General features: G+C 62.1%; 1 protein-coding gene across 1 annotated transcript; it reads right to left on the bottom strand.

Moving 5' to 3' along the window:
- Window positions 1-12: 12 nt before the first annotated feature.
- On the bottom strand, window positions 13-17313 carry DPH1 (diphthamide biosynthesis 1). The gene is made up of 12 exons (XM_062012654.1): window positions 17250-17313; window positions 16353-16505; window positions 14027-14090; window positions 6965-7086; window positions 5183-5337; window positions 4397-4518; window positions 3191-3259; window positions 2462-2618; window positions 1435-1535; window positions 1065-1143; window positions 679-810; window positions 13-391 (listed from the first exon to the last, which is right to left on the bottom strand). The coding sequence occupies exons 1-12, from the start codon at window positions 17311-17313 to the stop codon at window positions 314-316; spliced, it is 1296 nt and encodes a 431-aa protein (XP_061868638.1). The 3' UTR covers window positions 13-313.
- Between the last annotated feature and the right edge of the window lie 4790 nt (window positions 17314-22103).

Raw genomic sequence — 22103 nt, 5'->3', positions numbered from 1 at the left:
GATTGGACGGGGCGGGGCTGGGCGGGACGGAGCGCCCGCTGCCGGCGCTGATTGGGCGGGGCTGCGCGGGACGGAGCGCCCGCTGCCGGCGCTGATTGGACGGGGCGGGGCTGCGCGGGACGGGACCCGCCGGGACCCCCCGGACCCCCGTCCTCCGTCCCGGCCGCCGAGCCCGCAGCGACCCGGCCCTGCCCCGACGCCACAGTCCTGGGGCCGGCCGAGGCACGGGCCGTGTCCCTCTCCGCGGCGGTGCTTACCCTGAGCCACGCCGGGCCCCGGAGCGCTGCGGCGGTCGGACGGGTGGGGGCGGCGCTCAGGGGGCTGCGGGGCCGCCGGGGCTCAGCCCCTTCTCCTCCCCGTCCGGCGGGGCGGCGGGTGCGGGCGGCTTCCCCTGCAGCACAGAAGAGGGGCGTGAGGAGGGGGCCGCGGCCCCTGCCCGCGCTCGGCCCGTGGGGCAGGGCTGGGGGATCCCCCCTCCCGGGGGGCGGGTGTTCGCCGGCGCCGGCCCCGTCCCGGAGCACTGGGAACGGAGCCACAGGGTGGCGCTTGTGGCACATGGCACCGGGCACTCAACCCGCACCGACCTCCCACTGCCCGTCCCCTCCAGCCCCCCACAGCCAGCAGAAGCAGCAGGATGGAGTGAGGACGCCCCTGCCCCGGTGACGCCCCGGTGCCCACCTGTGCGGCCGGGCCGTGGCGTGGGCGCTGGGTGCCGCTGTGGTTCGCCGTCCACGGCCCCAGGGACTGGCTGGCGTAGAAGTCCATGGGGTAAGGCTGCTGCCACTCCACATCCCGCAGAGCCACGGCAGCCTGGGAGGGGAGGGACAAGGAGCTGAGTCACTGAGTGATGGCCATTGTAGGTGAAGCTGGCAGTGCCAAGCAGGGCACTGCTGGGATGAAGCTCACAGCCCTGGGAAGAGCTGCCAGTGGCACTCAGGGAGCACACATGGGGAGAGGAGGGGATGCTGCCCGGCTGTAGGGACATCCCAGCAGCTCTGCAGGAGGCTCTGGGGCATCCCCCCAAACCAGGGTTGGTGCCCCCAAAACGGGCAGGGGGTGCTCACCTCGTAGGGTGTCAGCAGGGGCTTGCTGAAAGCTTCTCCCCAGTCGATGGAGAGCCGGGGACAGGCCACCTGCACCCACCTGGAGAGGAAGCACACAGCAATGGATGGGGATGAGCATTTGGGGAGGAACGAGCTGCAGTGAAGCCCCTCAGCAGGAAGGGAGCGGAGAGGCTAAGGGGGTGAGGGCCCTACTGTGCCAGAGCCACCCTGACACCACCCTCCCCTGCCCACCCTGCGGGCACAGCACGTGCAGGGCTGCACAGCATCAGCTCAGCTGGCAGCAGGACAATGGGAACTGGAGGCTCTGACTGGGACGGGGCACCTTGAGCACCCCCAGGGTGGGGGTTGGAGGGGGGTCAGCAGCACTCACACATCCACGTCAGGGAAGAGCTGCAGCTTGCTGGGGAAGATCTCAGACAGCAGCACTCGCACAAAGGGCCGGCCCAGGGCACGGAGACGTGACTCCAAGTGCTGTAGAAGGAAAAGACACCCCGGGTAAGTGTTTAGGGGAGCCCAGACAGACCCCCTGGCAAACCCCCCAAGCCCTGCCCACAGGCTTTTCTTGGCCATCAGGCCCTCTGTGGGTGTCAGCTCTGCCCCACAGCCCTGCAGGCCAGGCACAGGGAGAGGGACCTCGACCATTGCTCCAGCTTGTGCCCAGCTCTCCCCAGCGTGTGCCTCAGCCTAATGAAGTAATTACTGCTCAATGACAACAATCTGTTCTCGTTAGCAGCTGCCTTCCCTGGGATGCTGCCTGCCGTGGGCTGGCTGTGGCCAGCGGCTACAGGAGGAGGAGAGGAGCCCAGGAGAGCTCAGGGATGTCCTTGTCCTCTGTAGCCAGCACTAATCACTCCCTGCCCAGCCATCCCTAGCCGTGCCTGTGTCCTGCCCAACACTGCAGGCACCTCGCTGTGCCCACAGGTCCCTGCACTGCCCCAAAACTCACCTGTGCTTCCCCCTCCAGAATTTCTGGGTGTGAGTGGAGCTGCTGGGCTCAGGGCACCCCACTGCCACGGGGCAGGATGCTGTGGTGCTGCTGCCCTCCCCCAGCCCGGGCGCCAGTGCAGCGGCTGAGCAGCGACAGTGAACCACGTCGCAAGTTCATCCAATTAAAACAAACCCAGGGAATTAATTGCTGAGCTGCCTTGGGGGGGGGGGGGGCATCCCCAAGGCTTGCCAACTCTCCCCAGCCAGGGACAGGTTTAATGAGCCCTTGTCCAGCCTCCCTCATGGCTGCTAATTGCCCTGCTCACTCAGCTCAGGGGCACGCAGATGCTGGCCAGTGCCAGGTCTGCCCTCGCCCAGGGTGCTGATGCTGCCTTTGCTCACCGCTCCTTCCTCCAGCCCAGGAGCGGTGCCCAGCACCCAGACAAGGACTATGGGGAAGGGGCCAGTACCTGCAGGATGCTGGGGGAGCCCTGACGTCCCAGGGTGCCCAAGATGAGCCCCCAGCAGCGGGCACCGGCGGCGGTGCGGATGGCGTCCTGCCGAGCCTGGCACATGCGCTCGTGGCCGTAGTGCTCCTGGGAGAAGACTTTGCTGTAGGGATCATACCTGTAAGGCAGAATCAGGCTCACACAAACCCTATCACCTGCCCCTTAATGATGCCCATCCCTCATTAGCACTAATTGCCTCCCACAGCATCTCTCCCTCTGGCTGAGGGCAGGGATGAGGTGAGTGTCCTACCACAGCCCCTCAGAAGCCAGCACAGCCTGGGCTCCCTGCTCAGCTTCTCACCCCCCACCCAACCTCACCCCATCCTCAGCTCATCAATTATGAAAAAAAACCCCTTTGATTTGTTGCTTTGTTTGACAAGGAGAATTTTAATCAAATCCCACTCGAGTTTGGGCAGCACCATAAACCTGCTGGTGCCTCCCTCGGTAACAAACGACCTGCTAAGCAATTCAGATTTCACCAAATGGGCCCAGCCTTTCACTCTTGATATTTCATCTGCTTTCAGGGGCCTCATCATCGAGCTTTATGGCCTCTGCCTGCAGCAGCCTGGCTCTAATGGCTGCACCTCCACCAGCTTTCATAGGTACTTGTCAAAATGTTTATATTCAGGCTGAGTAAAGGGCTGGTGTTCATCTCCCCTCCCCTGCCTGTGCTCACTGCTGCTCCTGTACCTGTAAGCAGGGATCCCAGGGTTGGCAATCATGATGGATTCCAGGTGGAAGCGTCCATCACCCAAATACCTGCAGAGAAGGGAGGGAAGAGCTGTGGCACTGGAGAAACAGCAGCACTCACATGCCTGCCACTTCCCAAACCGCAGCGTGTGGAGACGCCAGCAACCCAAACCCCTGTGCCAGGACCCAGGGGCAGCGGGCACAGGCTCTGTGCAGCCCCCTGGGCACACTGGGGTGGGAGAGGTGTTTGTGTTCAGGGTGAGGAAGGATCTCACACGGGTATAGGGTGGCCAAGAGCTGCTCCATCTCAACGTCTGGTTCTAGACGTTGCTGCTTCCATTTCTAATCGGATTTCAAGTCAGCAATTACATTTCAAAGCCTTTCATTCAGCTGCCCTAATGGAGTGAGGGCTTGGAAAATGAATTCAGACGTAAAACTTGACTAGATTTTGCCCTTAATTGGAGAATGACATTTTGGGAGATCAAAGCTAATTTGTCTGCAAAAGTTAGCCCCAGAGACGGGGCGGGGGGAGGAGAGGGAAGAAAATAACAACACGGGGGGGACGCTGGCACCTGCGGCAGGGCCAGACCCACCGCTCAGCCCAGCCCAGCCACCCCTCCCTGCTCCCCAGTCCCTTTGGGGAGAGGTGGAAAGCAGCACCTCTCCTTCCACCCTGCTGTGGCTCAGGGTGAAGCCAGAGCTCACACTGCCCCAGTGCGTGCCGATCCCCAGCCCTGCTCCCCGCACCCAAAGGCACCAGGCACACAGTGGCTCCTGGAAAGGCAGGAAAAGAGGGTCTCAGCAGGGCTCCAACCCACCCCTGGGCTCCTCAGCTCCCCCCAAGGGTGGGGGCTTTGTGTTTATTTATTCTGCAGAGCACTGTATTCACAGTACATTAAGCATTTCCATTACCTAAAATAATTAGGTGATAGGAAGCGAAGTGCTCCCTCTAATTTGCTGTCCTTAAATAAAATTAATGTTGCTGTGATGTTTGGCCCTGGCCATTTGTCTTTTCCAATTACCCACCCGCCCTTCCATCTATTATCTGTTCTGATATACGACTCAATTATTTCCTCTGTGCTACGAGCACACGCCACTCCCAGCGGTGTGGGGAGCTGGAGGGGGCCCATGGGCATCCCTGGCTGCACCCCCCTTGAAGCACCCCATGGCCAGGCAGGAGGGTTCTGGGAGACCCCATGTACTTACACGATGGCATCTGTGTCCTGGGTGAGCCGAGGTGACGTGCAGCCCAGGATCTCCCCTGGGGATAGTGGTTTGCACTGGGGCACACACACCTTGTAGTGGGAGCGCAGCTCCTGGGATGCTGCCTGCGGGAGATGTGAGGTCAGTGGGGACAGACTGTGACTGAGGCACTGCTGGGGACCCTTGGGGACCTCCCCAGCCCTGATAGTCCCAGCTCCATGGGGACAGCAGTAGCAATGGCTGTGCTGTTGTGTCCCAGCACAGGAGGGGAGCCAGTCTGCTTCAAGGCAGCACCATCACAGAGGGAAAGGGCTCTGAGATGCTCAGCGAGGCTCAGCCAACGTATCAATTAAAAGACAAAGGGAAAACACTCAACGCTTGCATGGCCCCGTGTTTAGACAGATGTGGCTCAAGAGGCTCATTCATCTCCTCCCGTCCTGCCTGGGCAGCCGGTCGGGGGGCAGACACACAGACCCACCGGAGCTTCCCCTGGCGCTGCCTGGCACTGCATCAAAATGCCAAGTGCTCCACAGCCTGCCCTGACATTTACAGAGCAGCTCCCAGGGGAGCTGGGGAGGGAGGGGTGCTGCCATGAAACATTGATCAGAGTTATTATAAAGTACTTGATCAACGTTACGGCAGCAGCATGTTATCACAGCCACTCGTCAGAGGGGAACCGGCGGCACCAGCACCCCGAGGCGGCAGAGCTGGGGCAGGGAGAGACTGAGCCAGAGCCAAGGTGGGGGGGAAGAGGTAAAAGCTCCTCACTGCCCAGGGTCCCTGTCTCACCTGCAGCGTGGAGACGAACTGGATGGTGCTGACCAGGGCCAGGGAGGTGCCTGCTGGGAAGTTGAAGCGGATGGTCTCCAGGAAATGGGACGCGTCGATTTTGATGTCCACGAACACGTAGAGCATCTTCAGCCCCCGTGTGGCATCGATGGGGACTGGTGAGAGAATGGGAGAGAGTGTGAGTGTGGGGCACACTTGGGGTCTGGGTGATCCCCTGAGGGATAAAGTATGTTGGTGAGGCTCCCTGTTTCCCAACCACTCTGGTGTGAGCAGGTCAGGCTGGGCTGTGCAACTTCTCTGCCTGCACTGGCACCCCAGGCACAGGGTGCAGATGGGAGCTGTGGAGAGCACCCGCTCGTTTCTCTCTGGATAATGGCAGCCTGGGGAATCAATGAACACAAATCTAATTACCCCCGGTGCTAAGAAGCCTGTGTCACCACGATTAAGTGAATAATTAAAGTACACAGAGCCCACATCGATCCACAGCTCCACGTTCACTTCCCATTTCAGTGCTCTTCACCTGATCACAATTAAGTGCAAATTACTCCCTCCCGTGGGGCACGTGGGGCTGGGGGGGAGAGGGCAAGGTGCTGCTGTGCAGTGTGGGGATGTGTCCTGGCCACAGCACCCCAGGCAGCCCCAAGTGAGCCCAGCACCCTCTCAGCACCTGGTGGGGTGCCCTGAAACCCATCCAGCCTGGCACAGGCAAGGACCACACGGCCACGGGCAATGGATGGCGGCTGGACTGGTGACAGCCACTGCCTGTCCCTACAGGGAGCTCCAGATGTGACTCCTGTGATTCCCATCCCCTAGAGCAGCCTGGCTCTTGCACTGAGCACCACTGGATACAGCCCCATCCTCTCCATTGTTCATTCAGCAGGCTACTAACCAGAGGTTTTGAGCTCCCTGTTCCAGTGGTGCCCATAACCCTCCTTCCCTAACAAAGCACCCAGCACAGATATCTATCACCATGAACACTCGCACTGACGTTGCTTTCAGGACTGAGCTCTCAATTGAGGAGTCTGTATTTCATACTGTGCCTGATTCAATTTTTCAAATCCATTTATATGGCCCCATAAACGTCCAGGAAGGCTGCCAGGTGCTGGGAGAGTGGTGGCAGCAGGGATGCACACACCTGCCACTCGCTACAGCAATTCTGCTGATCCACCTTAAAACCCAGAGCGTCTTATTGTTATTTTTGGGCTGATTCCATCCTGGGTGGACTTCAAAGTTAGCAGCATCTGGGACAGCAGTGCAGTTTCCATGGCAACAGGATCCAGAGTACCGTCCGCCTGGGGAGCACACAGCCTCCTCCTCCCTTCCCCACCCAGCCTGTGCTGCACCCGAAAAGCTGCCTTCTCCTTTCCCTGAAAAGCTGCCTTCCCCAGAGTGTGCTGGGGGGATTTCTCCCAAAGCCCACTGCTGTGGGGGGGGAGTGAGAGCAGCCCCATCCCCATCAACAGCTCCTAGGCAAGCGGGGTCCTGCCAAACAGAGCCGTGCTGCTGTCGGCACGTGTCTGAGTGCTGTGGGATGAGCACAACCTGCTGCCCCCCAAAATCCTGCTCCTGAGCAGCTGCCCAGCCAGCCTGGCCCCAACTGAGGCTGCAGAACAGAAATCCCTTTGGGAAGGGATTAGCCCTTGGCACTATGTCTCTGAGCTGGCATCGAGCAGGGCGAGGAGCCACTCGGCTCGGCACAACACAGTGGCAGCAGCAGCACTGGGCTCTGCAGGGCCACACAAGGCTGCCTTGGCATCACCCCAGGTGCCCAGTGTCACCTACTCAGGCAGCTGTGTCCGTAGTGCACCAAGAAGTCAGCGCCCAGGGCTCGGGCCGTGTAGTCATCCACGCAGCAGGCGCCGTAGGTCACGTCGCCCATCACCATCGCCTCTGCGCTGGTGAACCTGAGGGGAGGCAGCACAGTGAGGGTCCCATCACACAGCCCCCCCCCCAGCCCCATGGCACACTGCTCACAGGGCATCCCGTGCTGCCCAGGAGGATGAGCACTGGCCACTCTCCGAGATGTCAACATGATGAAGCTGGAGAGCGGTAAATCCGCCTCTTCAATTGGGGAAAGCTGTTTGCAATTCAGCGGATTATCCGCTCGTCAAACAGCCCGCTGCCAGCTTCCCCCTGCTCCAGCACGGAGGGAGGCAAGCACAGCGAGACCCAGCGCAGCGTGGGGCCACCACTGCTGCTGCTGTGGGGACCAGAGCCACTGGGATGGGCAGGACAGCCACCCTTGCACCTCCAGCTGTGCCAGCCTGAGCCACCGTCCCACCCTGCGCCTGGGCACCACACGAGTCACTGCACCCCAGCCCCTGCCCAGCTGTGTCACCCACGGGTGCTGCTTAGGCCAAGCTGGGTGTGCTCCAGGAGCAGCTGGTGCTTAGGTGGCACTTGGCAAGGAAAAGCACTGAGTGAACGCTGATGCTGCTCCTCCATCCCTGCTCTGGCATCCCGGTGCTCCAGCCCCAAGCCCACCCAGCCCCGGGCAGCAAAGCCGGGGCTCTGGCAAGATTTAAAGGCACCACCTTTGTGGGTATTTTATTGCACCATTTTGGGGGATTATTAGCTTGGCTGCCTTCCCAGCCAGCTGCCAGTGGTAGTTTAAGGATGAGAGCAGGTACAGCGATGACAAAGCCCTGCTGCCTGGAGGGGATGCTTCAACCAGCTGCTAATCCCTTATTTACACCAGCAGCTAGAAGTGCCAAGGGGACGGGGCAAAAGGGTTGAGGAGGAGGGTACCCTGGCACAGCACCCCCCACTCCCCCCACACACAACACCCCCCTGGTGCTGGCTGGGGGCCAGGGTCCCGCACACTCCCCCCTGAGCGCCAGGCAGGGAGCGTTACGTCGGCAGCAAGAATAGAAATGGTGGGCAGAGCTGGGCAGATGGCAGAAGGTGGAGAAATGGCGGAGCGTGCTGAATATTAACAGCTCCGGTCTATCCGTCAGCGCCAGGGGAGGGGGGACAGGGGAGCAGCTCTGCTGGAGCATCCCCAAGGAGAGGGGGCAAAGCCAGCCCTGCTACCTCGTGGCTTCAACGCTGGCATCGCCCTGCAGCGTGCCAAGGGTTGGGGAGGCAGAGGATGGATCAGATCCTGGCAGCACCCAAACTCCTGTGCCCCTCACTGCCAGCACAGCCAGGGCAGGAGGACGGCTCCTCTGCTGCCGTGGGGCTGGGGGCTGCCGGTGAAGCTTCCAGAAGGCTCTTCCCCAACCTCCTCCCACCCCAACCCCACCAACCCCCAGCCCCCTCCTCTAATGAGAGGTGATGAGATGAACATGAATCAGACTCCACACATCTCAGCAAAAGTGGAAAATTATTCAGCTCCTTAAGATTCAGGACGGGGAGGTCTGACTCAGAGCAGCCAGCGCCGCTTAATTTTTTATAGATTAAAATGTATGCAAATTGGCCCAAACCCCAGAGAAAGTCCCTGGGGGTGAAGAGCAAGAAAGTGAAATAGCAACAGAGGAGGGAGGAGGGCAGAGGCTGGTGGAGGCACCCGTGGCCTCTGCAGCTGGCACTGCGTGGCCACCGGCCCGTGGGCAGGGAGAGAGGGTTGAGCCCCCGGCCCAGCCACGTGGAATTGACCTGCTCTGGCTGTAGGGAGCAAAGCCAAGGGCAAGGAAAGAGCAAAGAGGGCAAAGGATGATGCCAGGTGAGGAGGGAGCCCTGTGGTGTGGCCATTGAGGCTGGAAGGGTGCTGGCAGCCCAGCGGTCAGAGGCACAGAGGGACCAGGACGGCACGCACCGGGTGACCCGCGCCGGCCGGGCTGGACGGCGGAGCAGAGCCAAGCAATCATCTCTTGAGACAAATCAAAGGCAAGCACAGGGGCCTCCCCTTGATGTTTTAATCAGTTTGGAGTCGCCAGAGCCTTTCATCAAACTACAGAGGAAGGAAACATCAATTAGCAGCCACCAGCCACCGCCAAAGGACGGGGAGTCACTCGCCGAGCAGCCCGGACTGGGACACGGGCGAGAGGCAGCCACGGGAATGTCCTTGTGGGTGCTTCTGCAACTCACCCCAGCCGTGGATGGGTCCCAGCAGTGTGCTGGCAGGGGGGACACGGTGCCAGGGCTGTCCCCAGCCAGCGCAGAGCTGCTCACTACAGCTGGGAGCTCATGAATATTGAACACATGGGGAGGTTATTCATCTTTTACGTCCCGCAAAGCCCGGCTCATTCTGAAAAACCACCCGGCCTGAGCATTTTTCTCATCTCCCCCTAATTCATTATCTCCTCCTTTTAACAGATGGCTCCCCAAATCCCATTTATAAAGTGCCACGCTCTGCACTGGCAGGATGCAGAGCTGGGCAGGACAGGGCCCAGCCCTGATGCCAGCCATGGGGACCCTCCAGCCCCAATCTGCCCTGGTCAGCGAAGGATGGAGGTGACAGTGACCCAGGGATAAGCTTGAGGGCTGAAAATGCTGGAGCAGCCCTGATTTATCTCAGCCTCTTGACAAATAAATGAAAGCATTTGCTGCTGGCAGGAGCAGTGGGTCCCCTGATGCCGTGGCAGCGTGAATGATACCGTGCTGGTCCTCAACCTGTGAAGCAGAGCCACTCTCCAGGGCAAAGAGGGGGCTGCAGGGACTGAGCTGAAAGTGGCCAGGCCTGGCACCATGAGGCTGCCAGGGATGGAGCTGACACTGAGATGCTGGGGAGCTGTGTGTCCCACTGGGGATGGAGACAAGGAGCACGGGCTCCTTGCTCCACAGCCACCTGCCTTGCCTGCACATGGCCCTTCACAGCACAGTCACACTGGGACAAGGCTGTCACCTCCCTGCTGGGAAACCCATGGGTTTAAGCAAGAGGGTTAAATACCCCACATGTTGTCCCCCTCAGAGGGAAACAGCCCCACAGTTGCCTCACAAACCCCACTGCCTGCCCTGTGGCACCCAAGCCCAGCCCATCCCAGAGACTGGTGCCACTGGGTGCTGCTGTGCTGAGGTGGAGGAAGGGGGGAAGCTGAGCACAGAACAATGTGCTTAATTAGCAGAGAAGCCACTCACCAAGCCCCATTACCAGATTCCCAACTTCATTAGCACAGGAAGGCTGCACGTAATTAAAATAACGAGTTTGCAATTTTCCTGCAAACGGTGCTGGAAGAGCCCCAGTGCAGCTGGGCACAGGGCTCAGGGCCCCCAGGGCACTGGCAACTGGGTCAGGATGGGGCGAGGTGAGTGTCCCCACAGCCCCCCAGGAACAGCCCTGAGGGGCCTTCCCCCTCTGTCCTCACTGCAGGTGCCAGGGCCAACCCCCCCAGTCCACAGGGCATGTCTCAGGGGTATTCCAGCTTTGCTGGCCTTGTAACTGCAAAAAAAAGGCCCCACAGTAAGATGAAGTGAAAGCCCAGCACGTGGTGGTGGCTTTGCCACAGTGGCTATCCCGTGCCCACATGTGCCTGTCCCCTCTTCCCCATGGCCAGGCCACAGAGCTGCCCGTTGGTGCAGCTCCCAGCAGCTCTGGGAGGTGACAGCCCTACAGATTCTAGTCCCTCCCCAACAGCATCACTGCCTGGGGCTGAGGTTTTAGACATCTCCAGTGAAGTGAGAACTTCATTCTCCCTAACGATGCCGTTGTGCGGTTAATGATGGTGATTAAACTCCACTGCCAGTGCCTCCAGCTCGGCCTCAAAGGATGAGGGGAGAAGGGAAGGCAGCCTTATGGCACTGTGTCCTCAAGAGCAGATCCTCACCTCTGCCTAGCATCCCAGGACAGCCCTTTGGGACTTTCTGTGGCACTTGGTGCCATGCTGCTCAGTGCCACATTGCAGATCCAACCTGTCCAGGGAATTTGGTGCCCCTGTCCTGCCACCCACCAGCCCTCAGAGGCTGGTTTTTGTCCTCACTATCCCAGCTGCTGGCCACGTGCCAGAGCTGCACAACCTTCAACTATCTGCTCCTCAACCAGAGACAATTCAAGACCCTCTGTCACTCTGTAACATCCTCGTAGGCTGCTGGGCACACTGTGATCACTGGGATGTTGTGCACACCACCAGCACCACCTCACCCAGATGCTCAAAAGCCATCAGTTGCCAAGGCCACGGCGGCAGAGGGAGACCAGGGTGTCCCTGCCACTGAGGGTGTCCCTGCCTGTCCCCACCACCGAGCCACGGCTGATTAGCAGGAGCTGCTGGCCCCGTGACGGCACGGGGAGACGGAGGGATTAGCAGCTGCAAAGCCTGACAGCCGACTTTATTAACAAGGAATCAAAAGCCCAGCTGACAGCCCAGCTGATCTGGCTGCTCCAACCCTGCCAGGGTTGGTGGTTGGGGGGATGTGGGGAGGAGACAGGAGGGGTCTGCTCACGGCTGCACGCGTGTCCTCTCCACCCCCGCCTGAGCTGGGCTGCACAGGGGGCACTGCTGCCACCTCCCTGGCACGCTGGCGAGTGGGCTGAGGGGCTGCCTCCCTCCCAGAGCCGGGGTCTGAGCCCCCTCCCCACGCTCCTCTCCACGCAGCCGCCCCCCAGCACGAGCTGCCCTCTGCTGAGCTGCATCAGCCGTGACAAACGCAGCCAATTTGGAAGGTGCCGCCGGAGCGTCGTGATGTGGTTTCGGCAGCCCCTGCCAGCTCAGCAGCCCCCTGGCCCCACCAGCTCAGCAGCCCCCCAGCCCCTGCCTGCCCCCCACTCACCCCTTGTCAGCTTTCATCATCACAAACCTATTAACGTTCATTAACCGGGCCTCACGCTGGCCAACGCTGAAGGGTGCTCTCCAGTTTCAAAGGCTGCAGGGGAAGTAGCCCATCGGCCTCTCTCAAAGCTGCTGCTGTGACACTTGGGTTACATCTTCATCCCTGCAGCCCCTCGGGGCTCAGCAAGAGCCACTGCAACACTGGGAAACCCAGACAAAACACTGAGGGAGGGCTCCACTTGGCAGCCCCCTCCTCTCCTTGTCCCTGCTGGGGCTCCCCGGGGGCCTATTTGGTCCTAAATTGCAGTGGGGGACACGGTGACACCACCAACCCCTGCACAAGGACAGATGGACACAGACAGCACTGCCACATCCTCTGTGAGCTGCCTGTGGGGTGAGGCCACGATCCTGCTCTGGGCCCTCCCCAGCACCCCCAGGCCAAGGCACACATGGTTTATTAAAAGGCAGCTCTAGTGGAAGGGATAAAGATTCAGTCTGGGCAGTGTCAGACAAGGCAGAACACCCACAGGGACTGGGCACCAGCCTCGGGCTCACCAGGGGAGGTGGAGCTCAGTGGCACCCCCAGAGCATCCTGCCAGCATGGCTGTGAGAGTGGGCTGAGGAGAGGGGCTGCTCACTGAGCACGTGGGCACAGGTATCCTCAGCACACTCAGCCCCCTGTCTCCCGTGGGAAGGGGACATGTCCCCTGGGCTAATGGCACTCTGAGCCCCCTGTCCCCAGCCTGGCCAGGGCAGTCAGCACTGGAGCCCATGGCAGCAGCGATTCCTGTCACGTCAGAGGCTGGTCTGGCCCTGGTGCAGGGTGAGAAGGGCCACAGCAGGAGCAGAGCCCGAGCCACGGTTCCACATTAATGCCAGCGATGAATATTAATGGCAGGAACAGGCCAGCACTAACGAGGCGACTGCAGATTCACACCCCACTCAGACACAAAACTGGGTCCCAAACATGGCCCTGAGAGCCAGGGCTCAATCCTGCCCACGGTCCTGATCCTCCAGCAGCGCTGGTGCTGGCACAGCCACCATCCCAGACTGGATGACGGATGGCACGTGGTACAGCGGGCACTGGGGTGTCTCTGGGTGCTGCCAGGGAAGGGTACAGCCCTCCTGCTCAGCCTCGAAGCCATCCCTCATCCAACCACCAACCCACCAGTCCTGCCACATCCCGCTCTTGGCCACGGCACCTCTCCCCAAGCAGCGCCCGTGTGCCCCCAGCAGCCCCCTCCTCGGCCCCTGGCTGGGAGGGTGAGTCCAGCGGGGCTGGCAGCGCCCCGGCATCCACCGGGAAGTGAGGCTTAAGGTTTCATTCAGATAAAAGAGCCCCTTAATCCTCTGCCTTTGAAGTCGGAGACATGAAAGCGGCTGGGTGCCAAAGCCAGCGAGGAGGCAGCTCCGCTTAAAGGGACCGGCCCACGCCGAGCCGCCCGCGCTCGCACCCGTCCCCTCTGCCCCCCGCATCCATCCCCTGCCCGTGCCCACCTTCCCCCGCGCTCCCGATGGCAAAACGGGCACAAAAACCACGGTAAAGAGGGGACAAAGCCCGCGGGCACGGCTCCCTTCATCCCCACCCCGCCCCGGCGCGGCAGCGGCTGCTGGGCTCCCGGCGGCGGGGAGGGAGAGGAGAGGAGGGGAGGGGAGTCGGCTCGCCCCGGGAAGGCAGCTGACTAATGAGTGCCACGACCCCGATGGCAGCCGAGGCACGCGCTGCTATTAGCACTAATTCACTGCGAGAAAACAGAGAGGGGCTGGGGAAGGGGCAGCAGAGGCGGGGAGAAAGCTGTCGGTGGGGAGGGAGAAGCACTCGGCAGTGAGGAGATTATGGCCAGTTTCTGCCTAGGTGCCTGTATGGGCTGCTGCTGCAGAGCCCAGCTCCTCTCTGGTGCCTCCAACCCCGCCTCCCAAGGGGCACAGAAAAGAAGGAGGGGAGTCACAGGGAAGGGGCCACTCAAAAAGAACTGCTTGCAGTCACCCCCTCTGGGCCATGCCAGTGGGGAGATGGACTGCCCTGGAGCAGCAGACACTGTGAAGCCAGGGTGTCCCCATGAGGACTGCCATGCCTGGGCTCCCCACATCCTCCTCAGCAGTAGCCCTGGGCCTCATCCTGCCCAGGGGCCACCCCATTCCCGGCAGCAGCCCCATCCCTTCATCAGGGCAGCGAAGTGCAGAAAAGCTGTTGTCTTACCGCTCAATGATGTCAGCGATGGTGCAGGCAAACATGAGGAGCCCTTCTGGCATCTGCAGGGCCACTGGGAAGAGAAACAGCCCCAGGGTAAGGAGGGGCCAGCCTGGAGTAGGGATTCACACCCTGCAGCTGCAGAACCACCCTCCTCAAAACAGCCAGAAACTGGCCCAAACCCACAGTGGCTCCGGCAGACGGGCTGCAGGTGATTCTGCCTCCACACCTGGCCCTGTGCACACACCTCATCCCTTTTTGAACCCACTGCTGCTTCCCTCAGTAATGACTGGCACGTTTTCATTAAGTGCTGCACACGAAAAGGTACTTTGTTGATTTTAAACCCGCTCCTGAGAACACAACCGCGTGCCCCTGCTTCTCCCGCGGCAAGAGCCATGAGTAACCATCCCCCATGGAGCCTCTCTGCAGCACTCACAGCTCTATATCCCTCTATCATATTCCACACTTTGTTCACCTCCTTTTTTTTTCCAGCTAAAGGATCTAAATCTATTTAATCTCTCCTTGTACAGAAAGCTGTTGCAAACCTTTGATCGTCCTCACTGCCCTTCTCTGCGCCTCCCTTGCCTGCGTCTCCCCTTGTTTTGGGAGGGTGGCCATCAACCACACACTGGGGGAAGGAATTTATTCATTAAGGAATTGTGTTTCCTGGTTTGCCCCCTCCTTGCAGCTCAGAGCAATTCCTTTGCCTCTGTGGCCCAGATGGTCTTCCCCCAGAACCTGGGGCTCAGCACCAAGCCCCCTGTGGGTCCCACCAGGGTGGTTGGGAAGAGCAGGGACCATGCTGGGGGAGGTAAATGGTGCAGGCCTCATTAATCCCGTTACTAAGACATCCCAGCTCCAGTGATATCTACCCAAACTCCCTTCCCACATCCCCCTCCCACAGAAATCCCCCCAATGCCAAGCCCAGACTGCTGTATGAAGACCTGTCCCAAGTGGGCTCCCCCTGCTCCAAGCCCAGGGCACAAGGAAAGCTGCACAAAGCCCTTGTCCAACCCACCAGGGCCAGGTAGCTCAGCATCCCACCATCCCTCAACCCATGTGAGACCATTTGGGATTGTCCTCCAACCCAGACAGCCACTAAGAAGCAGAACCTGCCAACAGCTTTGCACCCCGCAGCTGGGTCACCCTCCTGCCAGCATGGCCCTATGTGAATAGGGGGTGACACCCCCAGCCCCCTCTCCCCAAACCCCCCCAGCAGGCAGGGTGCAGGCAGGGCTGGCTGCAGCTCGGCAGGAGGCTGCGTTCCCCCAGCAACGAGCCCCTGGCTGGGCTCTGCACGCTGAGATTGTTAAATCCCAGCACGGCTGGCTGCCTGACGGGCTCGGTTCCCAGCTCCCGAGCCTAAATCCCAGCCGCATATTTACATTTAATTAGGAGGTGCCAAGCAGCAAAACACGGCAAGGGAAGGCAGAGCGGCACGGCTGGGCGGCCCCGACACGGCCGGATGGGCGGCTCCGCCTCCCGCACCGCAGCCGGGACGGCCCCGCGGCCACCGCGGGCATCGCAGCACGGACCGGCTCCGGCAGCGGCTCCCCAACGCCCCCCGCGACGCCTGCCAGCCCCTGCCAGCTCGGAGGCAGCAGGCAGAGACGTTCCCGGGTGGATACAGCTCTGCTCCGAGCCCCTCCTGCCACACAATCCCGCGAGCTGCTGTGGACAGACGGTGAAGGTGCTGCTGACATCCCGAGGCTGGAGCAGAAGGCTCCGTGCTCTGGTGCCTGGAACTGATGATGCACCCAGAGCTGGCTCAGACACGGTGGGATGCAGAGGCTGGGGTGGGCACACAGCCCTGGCACCACTGGGCAGCACCACAGAGTCTGCTCCAGGGCTGCCACAGCCACTCTGCACCCTCCCGGGGCTGCAGCAGCTCCTCCCTTCCAAGGAAGGTTCAGACCAAAGCACAGTGTGGCCTCCAGCAGCCCCCCAGGCCTGGGTGATGTGGGGCTGCCCCTGCCCAGCCTTGGCAATGTGGCAGGAAAGCACAGGGAGAGAGGAGAAAGGAGAGCAGCAGGGACCTGGCTGGCATCCCAGACACATCTCAAGAGCTGACAGGTCCATGCAGCTCAACCTGTCCTGTCCGATGTGATTATAATCCAGAGATACAGATCTATTAACCCACCTCGAGGGGAGCTGAGCTTGCCAAGGCAGAGTCTAAACATGCCAGAGCAAGCTGGGTAGCTCAGTACCATCTCTGCCCCAACCTCATGCTCCAGCCTGAGCGGGTCCCATCCTGACCAGTGAGCTCAGCAGCACCATCCCACCTCACTGAAGCACCAAAACCCCTCAGCCCCTGCTCCCAGGGGCTGCTGCTCACCCTTCCTGGCCTGAGCCTGCCGGATCCTCCAGATGGTTTTGGGGATCTCGAAGTTGTAGTTTCGGGGCAGAGCCTCCACTGCTTCCTGCAGCTCCACGTTACTCAGGATGTCCTCAGGGACCTGCTGCGCCGCTCGTCGCACAGGGCCTCGGGCTGTGGGACAAACGCGGGGGGAATCCCACACCCCACGGGTCAGCAGCTTCTTTGCTGCCTCCTCATGCCACCCTCTCCCCGGAGGGATAACCAGGCAGGTGCAGCCCATCCATGATGGGTCACCAGCATCTTTGCTGCCTCCTCATGTCAATCCCTGGGGGATAACAGAGCAGGAGAAGGGAATGTGTTTCTGTTTTCTACATTAGGGGCAAATCGCATCATTTTAGGGGGGAAAACATCCTGAAAACAAAACGCTATGAGTGGGGCTGGCTTCCACCGAAGCTGAGGGGTTACCACGCACAACCCTCCCCCCCATAACTCATCCCTCATCCCCCCATCGAAGGCATCCCGTCACCCCACCGAAACGGGGAAGGGGGATGTAGGGGGAGAAAGGGCAACGGCATCGGGTGAACCGAGCCCGTCCCCGGGAGCCTCATCCTCAATGCCGGCCCCCGCCAGCAACCGCCCCCTTACAGCTCGGTGAAGCCGAAGAGCGGCGGGGGAGTGACAGCAGGGGGATTATTCACTATTTCCAGCCCAACACCGGCACTCATGAGCCACCGAATCCTTCCCCGCACGGCCCACGGGCCAACAGCCAAAGGACCAGCTGGGCCGGGACGGTGGCGGGGGAGGCCGGGACGGTGGCGGAGCCACCGTCCCGGCCTCCCCCGCCACCATCCCGGCCTCCTTCGCCTTGGTAACCGAAATAGAACCCAGTTCGACCACCGGGAAGCCAGCACTGACCGGGCTTCGTCCCACCCGCGGCGGGCACCGGATCCGCGCTCCCGGCCCTGACGGAGGCCGCCATGGCTCTGGCGCACGTGAAGGCGGGAAGGCAGCACTAAGCGAGCCCCGCGCTAGGCCAGAGCAGTCGCCGGCCGAGAGATCGAGTGGGGGGGTGTGGGTGGTTGGTGGTGGGGGGAGCGATGGGTCTCGACGGGACGGGCGGTGCGGTGGGGATCAGATGGGACTCGGCATGGTGGCGAGTGGATGGTTGGGGGTGAGGTTGGGGTGTGCCGAGCGCTGCGATAGTGAGGTTGTACCCCGTCACGTCGGGCATCACCACGCTGTCACTCGGTGCTGGCAGATGTCGGTCCCAGAGTTAATATAGACACGGGACAGGGGGGACGGGTCACTGTAACATCACACACACACTCGTGTCGCGGGACAGACCTTAAGTCGCTGCGAGGGGTAGGACAGGAAGGATCCCCGGGGGTAGCAGGGGACTGGGGAAACAGCGGGGACCCCCCGGGGACAGAGGGGATCCCGGTGAGGAGTGAGAACAGCAGCGCTCCCGGTGGGATAACGGGATCTCAGAGAGGAGGAGTCGAGAGGGGCTCTCGATGGGCGGGAGGGATCGTCCGGGGGCACCGCGGATAGTCTGGGGTGGGGGGAGCAGCAGGGTTCCGGTGTGGAGAGCAGGGAAAGTGGAGATGGGGGAGAGCAGGGCGAAGGGAACCAGCAGAACTCTCGGCGAGGCATCCGTGATCCCGGTGGGATCGCAGAGATCCAGTAGCGCAGAGGGGACGATGAGGAGCGGAGGGCAGCGGAGGGGCCGGCAGGGACCATGCCGGTGAGGAGGAGACAGCGGGGACCCCGATCGGGTGGCAGGGCCACGGAGAGACCCCGGGATACGGACGAGAAGAGCGGACGGCAAAGAGAGGAAGAGATGGTGGGGACAGTAAGAAAGGTGCTGGACAATCGGGACAGCGGGGACAGCCACGATCCCGGCAGGCAGGGGGAGTACGGTGGGGCAGAGCCTCGGTGGGATACCAGTGCTTCGAGGTGCAGGAACACGACGGCGGAGGGGCGTGTGTAACAGTCGGTGCCGGGGGCATCAGAAAGCCCCGGAAGGGTCGACGCTGGGCCATCCCCCCCGGTGGGGCGGAGGGGAAGGGCGGCACCGGGAACGGGAGCAGCGGCACTTTCACGAACTGTCCACGGGAGGCGGGAGAGGCGGCGGCGGCGGCGGAGGAGGGGGGAGAACCCGGCCGGGCTCGCCCAGCCCTGCCCAGCCCTGCCCGCCCCGTCGCTGCCCCGCCCCGCCCTGCCCAACCCTGCCCGCCGCTGCAGGCAGCGCGGCACCGGCACCGGGCGCCCCTTTATAGGCTGTGCCCGAGGGGGTGGGGGACGGCGGCGGCCCCAGCCCCGAGGGGGCGGCTCCCCCCTAAAAGCCGGCGGCGGGACGCGCGGCGGGCAGAGGCGCGGCCGGCGCTCCCCGGTGCTCCGGGGCCGGCGCTCCCCGGTGCCGCTGCGGCTCGGCCCGCCATGCCCCCGCGGGGGCCGCTCGCCCGGGCCCCGGCTCCGCGTTCCCGGTGCAGCAGCAGCCGCCGCTGCCGCCGCCGCCACCGTTCGCCGCCGCCGCGCCCGCGGCTCTGAGCGCCGCCGCCGCCGCCGCCGCCGGGAGACCGCGCCCGCCCCGGCTCCAAGATGCTCCGCCAAGGTGAGAGCCGCACCGGGAGGGCACCGCGTACCGGCGGGCACCGGAGGCAGCGGGGCCGGCCCCGAAGTTTGTCTCCCCGCCGAAGTTGGGGCCGCGCCGCCGGGCGCCCCCCCCCGCCGCCTCCGCCGCGTTACCGGCGCCGCTGCCGCCGCCGAAGCTCGGGCACCCCCCGGGTTCCCCGGGGAGCGGCATCGGCGGCGCACGGCGGGAGCGCAGCGCGACGAGCAGCGGGGGAGGCGGGGAGGGGAGGAGAGCGGGGGAAGGGACGGCGGGCGCCGGGTCCCGCAGGACCGGGGACGCGGTGGGTCCCGCGGGCATCGGGGTACGGCGGGTCCCGGAGGCAACGGGGCTGCGGCGGGCGCGGGGCGAAGCTTGGTGCTCGTCTCCCGGGGCGAGGGAAGAGGAACCGGGGTTCACCGGGGGGACGCGGGGGGTTCGGTGGGGAAGTTGGGGCGAGCCGTCCCGTTCCGCCCCCCCCCGCCCCGAGAAGATTCACTCCGCCGTGACATCACGTTATCTCCATGGCAACCGCCTGGGACATCATAGGGGAGCTTTTTGACATCACAGCGAGGGGAGAAGCCGTCCCTCCCGGGGGGTCCGGCGCGGAGGGGGAGGGTCAGGGGTGCGGGACCCCCGGCCTCGCTGCGCCCGGGCCGGAGCCGGGGAGATGCCGGGGACATCGGCGCCGTGCAGGGGGACTCCGGCCGGACCCCCTTGCTCCCGTCCCACACTCCGGCGAGAGGGCAGCCCCGGGCCCAGCCCTCATCACCACCGCCACCACATGCCCTTCTCTGGCGAGGCTCCGGCAGCGGGAGAAGGTGCCAACGCGGTGCCCGCAGCCTCCCGCGTCGGGACGTGGACCCCCGGGGCAAAGCAGAGCTCTGGCTCCCACCCCGGGGATGGGTTTTGTTCCCACTGGGGGGTAATGTCACCTTGTGGCTGCGGGGCCGCGCGCTCGGGTGTTCTCTCTGGCTCCTGCCTCAGCTTTGTTCAGCGATGTTAAAACCCAACCGGGCTGGCAATCCTGAGAACAAACCCCGACTCCTCGGAGCAGCCCCGGTTACTCTTGGCTGCAGGAAAAGCATCATCCAGGCTGAGAAATCGGGAGCCTAAGGTGGAGGCAAGCAGGAGGGCTGCTGGCTGGGTTGCATCCCACCACGGGTAGCCTGTTAAGGTCAAGATGTACAGCTTTCATTTCTGGAGCTAGAAAAACAAAATGCAAATAGAAGAGCCTGTGGGCTAATGCAAAACCTATTCTTAAAGTTTTTGTCTTGTTAAGCAAGGAAATAGAGTGCCAAATAGGCTTTGTTAAGTGGCAGTCTAATTAATAATTTAAAATCTTGTAGCTGTCTTTCATTAGAATTTATCTGTACATCAACCACAAAATCAGTCAAACACACTCATTTATAAGTTAATGCCATCCCTGAATAATTCAACAGGCAGGCAGAGGCCTCCATCCCGCCCAGAGCCTCCCCCCTCCCAGTCCCCCATGGCCAGGTGTCCCAGGCTGGAGGGTCTCACTCCCCAGTATTTGCCCCAAGTGGGGTGCAAAGGGGACACCCCACATGGAGGGTGAGGGGAGGATGGGGAGAGCTGCTGTCAGGGAGTAGGGATGGGGCCAGATCCTGATCAGGGCTTAGGGGCAGCTGGTTATGTGGAGGGATGTGGCAGTGTGAGGCTGTGCTGGTGGGAGGCAGCACAGGCTGATGGTGGCACTGCCACCACCTTTGGGCTCAGGGACTCAGAGGACCTGTGGGTGATGTCCCTGGGGGAAGCAGCCCAGTGTGCCCGCAGTGCCAGGTGGGCCGAAGGTGTCTGCTGCTGGAGGCTGGTGCCAGCATGGGCAGCGTGACTCAGGCAGTGCTGTCAATGCCTGCTGGTGTTTTGGGCCTCCTATGCCCTATGAGCTCCAGCTTTGGAGGCACCACGCATTCCTGGTGGGATGGAGGGTGCATTTTGGGTGCTGGGACGTCATGGGTGACGTGGCAGCAGGTGACAGCACGGGGTGCAGCCCCAGCCTGGCCAAAGGTGTCAGCGGGGTCGGCGCTGCGCCGTGCACCTTGCGGGAGGTGGCCGCAGGCAGGAGTGCAACACTGGCGAAGCAGGAGAAGGAGATTTCCAGGTCAAGGATGACACCAAGGTCATGGGCAGCCACATCTCTGTCCCTGCCATTGCCTCAGCCCATGGCTGAGGCGTCCAGCCCCCGTCCCTCCCTGCAGGGGAGCAGGCAGCGGGCAGGGTGCGGGCACAGGCTGGGCTGCGGTTCCTGTGGCGGGGAGCCGAGAGCCCAGAAACCTTTCTGCTTATAAAAGTTTAATTTCCTAAAGAGCTGAGAGGAAGCCACAAGCTCTCTGTGCCCAGTGAAGCAAGGAGGGCAGCTGAGGAGGAGGGTGGTGTGTCAGGATGTGGCCCAGGCTGTCCCTGCGGTGGTGCTGGGGGGGAATGAGGGGGGCTCAGGCAGGAGAGACCTGTGTGGATGTGGAGCTGGAGAGGGATGAGAAGGAGCTGTCATCACTCCGTGACCCATGGTGACAGAGCTCAGCAGGGTCAGAGCCACGGCCACGCTTGGCTAAATGTTATTCCCACCTTTTGCCTAAAGTGCTGCACCCAGCACCCTGCAGTTCCATCTGGATGCCCAAGGCCACAGGTGACACTCTGGGTGCCCTCAAAGCACTCACTCTAAAAGCACCAGTGAACCTGCCAGGGAAACAGGGAAATATGCATTTTCCAGTGTGATTTCACACTCACCTTTCCCTCAGGCTCCTGGTGGTGCTGGAGCTGGTGAGGTGGGTAAGAGCCACAGGCAGAGGGTCCCCGTGGTTTGCAGGATGAGGCCACCAGTGGGATGATGTTGCCTCGGGGCTGAGCAGGGTCTTGGGCTGCTGGAGCTGCACTGATGGGTTTTGTTAGCAAGAGCCAAACCCCCTTTTTGGAGGCAAAAACCAGGGCTGGGTGAGAGCAGGGTCATCTCACATTGGGGTTTCTCCAGCTCTGGATCAGCACAGGGGCAACCCCCCACTTGCAGAGGAGTGACCCTGGACACATGGCTGCTCCAGCCCCATATCCATGGGGGCAGCTGCCCATCCCACTCTGCCTCACATTGGGGCACCCCTGGGTGATGTTCCTCACCCCAGGGAGCTCATCCAGCTGCCCCC

This window comes from Colius striatus, chromosome 20, assembly GCF_028858725.1.
Source record: "Colius striatus isolate bColStr4 chromosome 20, bColStr4.1.hap1, whole genome shotgun sequence".
NCBI classification, from domain to species: Eukaryota; Metazoa; Chordata; class Aves; order Coliiformes; family Coliidae; genus Colius; species Colius striatus.
Note: the sequence above shows the minus strand (reverse complement) of the source record. Positions and strands in the feature narration are given on the sequence as shown.